Source organism: Caloenas nicobarica, chromosome Z (assembly GCF_036013445.1).
Source record: "Caloenas nicobarica isolate bCalNic1 chromosome Z, bCalNic1.hap1, whole genome shotgun sequence".
Lineage (NCBI taxonomy): Eukaryota > Metazoa > Chordata > Aves > Columbiformes > Columbidae > Caloenas > Caloenas nicobarica.
The window spans coordinates 19,248,524-19,254,523 of record NC_088284.1 but is presented as its reverse complement, the minus strand read 5'-3'; the positions used below and the strand labels follow the sequence as shown (position 1 = coordinate 19,254,523).

Sequence of the window (6,000 nt, the reverse complement as noted above, 5' to 3'; positions counted from 1 at the left end):
AGGATAATTACTACTCAGAAAATACATTTCCAGAAAACAGATCTTGTAATGCTATTGTGGTATCCCTTCTTTAGGCAAAGTAATAAGCTTTAGTTTGGTATTTGACCCGGTATAGCAAAACATTTTAATTAAAAAAAACTAGAAACATAAAAAAAATCAGAATGTCAGAAAGTGGACTGTGAACACTAGCAGGCCTCAAAACACAGAAGAGGAACGGTCAGCAAACACTTGCGCGAGTGATTCAGATCATCCAGGGATCGGTTTTGTCCATCTACTGTTCTTTTTAATCAGTGATCTTGAGGAAGCTGTACCGAATTATCACCAAGTCACAACAGCACATCATGTAAGAACTGAGGGTGTGGGAAACAACTAAGGCTAAAGTCACTTAGAAAGGGACTCGGAGCTCTTGGTTAACAGGCTGCACCTAAAAAAACTCCAACAACTGAAAAATAATTCTATATTTATATATGTATTTTATTTATATCTTAAGAGACACATTTGATATATGTTTATATACCGCAATATGGCTGAATGCAATATCCTGTGGACCAAAAAGCAGAGGCCACCCTTGCATAAAAACATTTATTTTGCAATAAAACACACTACCTGGAAACACGTATGGGACTTAGCCTTGATAAGAACTTTTCTGAGCTTTTGGCGTGCCACGTTCAGAAGGACTAAAGGTCTGAAAAGATGCTCATCAACAGCAGAGCCGAAGGACTCCATAGCCTCAGTTTGAAGTCAAGACTGTTGAGAACTCACCTGAGTTTAGTTGATGGGTATATGTATACGTGTGTATATATTATGTATGGAGGTATACCCTGTTTCCCAGAAAATAGGACCTACTCTGAAAGCATGATTTTTCAGGATTTTTGAGGATTCTCGAAATACAAGCCCTAGTCCAAAAATAAGCTCTAGTCACAGTTCACTAAAAAGTCAATTTAAATAGTGTCCAGGCAGCTATACATGTTAAAAAGCAGTAAGTTTTGGAGCAAAAATTAATATCAGGCTCTTATTTTGGGGGAAACACGGTATTCCTGGGGGGATGCCAAAGAAGTTGGGCACGGTCTTTTGGCTAAAAATGAAATAAAGTGGATTTAAGGCTATAAATAAGGCACTTTTTAAAGAAACAAAAAAAACAAACAGGGAAACGCAGCGGGCTGTGGCACGGCGGGCACCGCTGGATCACCCGCTCTCCACAGCCGCGGGTAACGGCCGGTAACGGTCGCTAACGCCAGCCAACGGCCGCCGCCGCGCTCCTCGCGCTCCTCGCGCCCCGCCCCGCCCCGCCCCCTGCCCCGCGGGGCCCCTCCCGCCCAAGGCCCTTTCCGGTGCCCCCCCGCCCGGCGCTGCCACATCCTCCGCTGACATCAGCCCGCGCCGCCATATTGGAGGAGAAGCCGCCTCCGCCAGCTCGGCCGCCGCAGGGGGGGACGCCGGGCCCCGCTGCCTCCGCCTCCCGCGCCGCGGCCGAGCCCCGCTTCCCATGACTCCCCCCGGCCGGCCGCTGCCTCGGTGCGGATAGGGCGGAGGCTGGAGCGGCGCCTGTCCCTTCTCCTCCCCCTTCCCGAGCTGTCTCCGAGCCCGTGTCCCCGCGGCCCTCTCACCTCCCCCAGCCATGACTTCCCTGACCCAGCGCAGCTCCGGCCTGGTGCAGCGCCGGACCGAGGCCTCCCGCAGCGCCGCCGCCGACAAGGAGCGGGGAGCGGGGGGTGGCTCGGACGACGAAGGCCGCCGGGACGAGTCCGGCGACGACGAGAAGGGGGACTCCAAGGAAACGCGGCTCACCCTCATGGAGGAGGTGCTGCTCCTGGGCCTCAAGGACCGTGAGGTGCGGCCGGGGCCATGGCAGCGGGGCTGGGGCGGGCCGAGGTGAGGGGCGCTGGGCCGGGTGGCTGGGGAGGCCTGGCGGTGCTTGAGGGCGGCAGCAGTGGGGTGCCCGAGGGGACACCGGTTATTCGGGGGCTGATGGAGGCTGTTGTTGGGAAAGGGGAGCTTAAGTGGTGCCAGGGTGTGGGTGAGATGGGGGGAGTGTTGCTGCGGGTTTGGGGCAGAGGCGTAACTGAGGATGGGGACTGATGCTCCTGGGGGTGAGCGGCACAAGCGGGAGCAGGTTCTGTGGTTTGGAGGAGCTGGGCAGGGTGCTTGGATTTTGGGGAGGGGGAGCCTGGCAGAGAGTTTGGGTCGCCCTTTGGATGCAGGGTTCACAAAGGGACTCTCACATTACTTGCATTTCGAGGGATTGGGGCAAGACAGGCATCTGGAGGTGAAGCCAGGGTTTCTAATCGCTGTTGGTGGTTGGCTCGGAGGCCTGGGTAGATCTGTGATGTTTATAGTCATTCTCCTGCAACCTACCCATGACTCTAATGTGAGAGACTTGTCTATTCCTATGTATTTTGTCAGACACAGTTCTCTGGTACTTATGGGGTTCTCAGGTGCTATATGATCTTAGCAGCCCTTTCTATTAAGGCTTTCCAGGCAAATGCGTGTGAAAAATATCTTAAAATTGGAGGAGATACATATGACAAAAATGAGAGTAATGAGAGGTCTCTCAAAATGCGGAAATGGCATTATTTTATAATTCCTTATTTTTACTGAATTTATAGCTTAATTATTTGTCATGATACTGTGAATAACAGTCATTGAGGAAGATAACACATCTACCAGTGTGGTGGATTTTTGTTTTCTGTGAAAGAGGTAATCAATATAAAAAGCATACACACTGCAGAAAATCAGTCCTGTTGGGGAAACAGTTTAGTTTAATGTGGTATATGGTGAAGCTTAATATGCCTTTATTTTAGATATGAGTTATAATACGAATTTAATTAAGAAACCAGCTTTTTTCTTTTTTAGTGGTAAGTAAATTAATCAAGTTAGTTCATTGATTTGGATGGAAGTCTCTTAAAGCTGTGTGTGTTCATGAGGACGGAATAGTGGGGGAGGGAACCTGATAAGCTTTATGTTCTTTGACAGTGCATTGCATCTAAAATAAAATTGCCGGTTGATAACGAATAGGTTAAAGAGTAGTTTTCATGGTTAACATTTATTTATTAATGCACACAGATATATCTGTATATATATCTACTACAATAACATTTTATTTCTTTCTCAGACTGTGTATTTTAGGCTATATTGCTGTAACCCCATTTTTTTAGGTGGACTTTGCCATGACATCCTGATACACTCAGTGGATGCTCATGGTCATCTGTGCTTCCATCTGCTGAATTGGAGACTTATGCATTTCTCTTTCTGCACATCTGAATAGTTGCAGGAAAGTGAGTTAGGTGTGACAAGACAGATATCTGGCAGAATTGCATGGGATGTCATGCCTTGAGGAAGGTGGCATAAACAAGGTGATTTTTCAGCTCACTTCTTTTTCAGGATTGTGTGGTAAATCTGCCAAATTTATGAGTCTTAGTCTATAAAGATTTCAAAGTAAGGAGTGTTCTGTCTGCCTAGAAAGAACATACGGTCCAAGTCTTTCTAGTATATCAAAAGTTAATAGTTAACATTGGGCCTAAAAATCCAGCTTTGCACTGGTGTGTATCAAAATTATAAATCATCTAGCAGCTGTGGCACAAACTGCAGATAATCTAGTATTCCTTTATATGGAAAAACGAACTGAGTGGTTACAGTGGCATGGATATCTATAGCTCCCTTGGGAATTTTCAAGTTGAGATGTCAGACGAAAAGAATGATAATGTCATCGGTAGGGTAGGGGGCTTATGTGCAGAAGCTGTAGGATACATCGTTTCTGAGCTTTGTTAGGCATGAATCACTAGGTTTTGTATTTTGGTTTGGGGTCTGCCTGTACCCCTATGGACAAGCTGCACTATGTGAACTGCTTTGTCACATTTGTTTCCTTTTAGAACTGGAAATAAAACTATAGGCTCATTTGCAAATATTTTTTTTCCTCTAGTTTTCTAACGGTAAGTAAGCAAAACTCATTTACTTATTTACGCATCTGGAAGTGCTTTTTGTAAAGGTTTTTATCTCCAATGTAATTGATTTCCCATGACATTGATGTGAGACTTCCTCGTGACAGCAGTCAGGGGAAAGCAATGTAAAGTCTGTAAAGTATTATTGTGAAACGACACAAAGTGTAAGAAAACGGCAAAGGCAGGTGTGTGAGCTATAAGCTCAGTTGAAAGCCAGTAGATTTAAAGCTGAGAATGTCCTTCCTGAACACTCCAACAGGACAAAATAACCTAATGTTGAGTTAAAATTTAAAAAAGGCGGGGTCTGAATTGGCCAAAGAACATCTTTCCCTAAAAATAACTTCTCTCTCAGGAAAGTCACTCATAACTGCATTGATAAGTTTCAGGTCTTGGGATTTTTTTTTTTCTGATGTTAAATACTGGTGAATATGGATTGACACCATGTAGATTGTATACAAAATGCCTTGCATGTAAGGAAGTATTATCTATAGCTTGTGATTGTAGGTGGCAGAGTCTTTACTCTTAGGAGAGAGTTTTTCAGGGATATCCAGGCAGTGATGGATTAATGAGTTCAATGTTTCTAGGAGATCATTAGATATTTATGCAAATCCTGCCTTCAGGATAGCACAGGGATTGTAGCAACCAGAGCAAAACTTTTGAGTGGTTGCCTGGTTGTAGCTGAATATGGCTTCAGTGATGGGAATGTCTGACTGCCCTAAAACAAACACAGTACACCTCCATCCCTTTCTTAATGGTTGAACACAACTTCATTCACACGTGCTTCCTGGACATGGGGTTTTTTTGTTTTCCCATCTGTTTGGCCTAATTAAATTGTGCTTGATGTGTTGGTACTGGTTGCTCTTTTCTGCCAGTGGTTCATCTTCCTTTTGTATCTTGTGTGTATACATAATTATTTCTGTATTTCAAGGTCAAGATAGGTTATATGGGATATGTGCTGAAGTATGTGCATGCTTGCATAACATAAGACACGTGGTGACCTTAGAGGAGCAGGTAATATATGGGAACAAAATACATTACTATAATTCTTCAGGGAATATCACAAGAACACCTACACTTATTTGGAAACTCTTCAGAAACATGGCTAAGAAACGGAGTCATGTGCATCCATTTAGAGTAGAGCCATAGCTTGTTGCTATAGGAATAAAAAATACTCACTGTAATAAAATGCGTTGCTGTATTAGGTTAAAAATAGTTTTGTAGTAGGATAGGTCAAAGCCACAGAAAGAAGGAGGTTATTCAGCAGAACTGCTGAAGCATTTGAGGTCATCACTCCCAAAAGAAGGGAGTGATAAATATGAAAAGTTAGCTTATTTTAAAAAGGCAGGTAAGAGGTGAGTACAGGCCAGTTTGTTCATTATAGCTCTTCTAGACATCTTGTAACTCAGTTCCACAGAAAATTGAAAGGTTGCTAGGTTGTGGTGCTCTATAACTGTTGCTCCATTTAAGTTAAGATTTTTGTACTTTTTTTTCCCTTTTTGGAAATTGTTAAAGTACAGCAATGCACACAGCTGTTCCTTTCCTCTATAACCCAGTGTCAGGGGGCCCCATCAGCCTTGTGGTTGCCTTCAAAAGGCCGAATGTAATTTTAGGACTGTATAAGTACAAATACTCCATTTATATAGTCTGAAAATTACATTTGTCCCTTTGAAGGCAACCATGAGGCTGATGGGGCCCTGGGTGAAAATGAGTTTGACACCCCTGATCTATACAACCTGCCACAACTAAACAAATTGAAGCAGCTACGGAGACATGACATCTGCTAAGATATTTGATCTGTAACTAATTCCTTATTTACTGAAAGAAAACTAATGTAAAGGATGCTGAAATAACGGTCCTGTATTGTAGTCAACTGCAACAATAAATATTTCTCGTTTTATTTAGCTTTTATTTGGTGAAGACTGAGATCTCATTTGTGAGAGAGAAGTAATGTTAAATCACTTTGTTAGGTACAGAAATTATCTTGGATCTTTGCTACTCATATTTAGCCTTCTGAAACTTAATTTACTGCTGAAGATTTAGTGTTGCAGCATTGCTTTTTGTC

At 43.7% G+C, this 6,000-nt stretch overlaps 1 protein-coding gene across 1 annotated transcript in view; it reads left to right on the top strand.

Annotated features, from left to right (window-relative positions):
- The first annotated feature begins 1,392 nt into the window (after nt 1-1,392).
- The window catches only part of GOLPH3 (golgi phosphoprotein 3), a 33,056-nt gene continuing 28,448 nt past the window's right edge, over nt 1,393-6,000 (top strand). Inside the window, exon 1 of the mRNA XM_065657464.1 lies at nt 1,393-1,831. Coding sequence (XP_065513536.1) covers nt 1,619-1,831 — 213 coding nt within the window. The 5' untranslated portion in view covers nt 1,393-1,618. The remainder of the gene's footprint in view (nt 1,832-6,000) is intronic.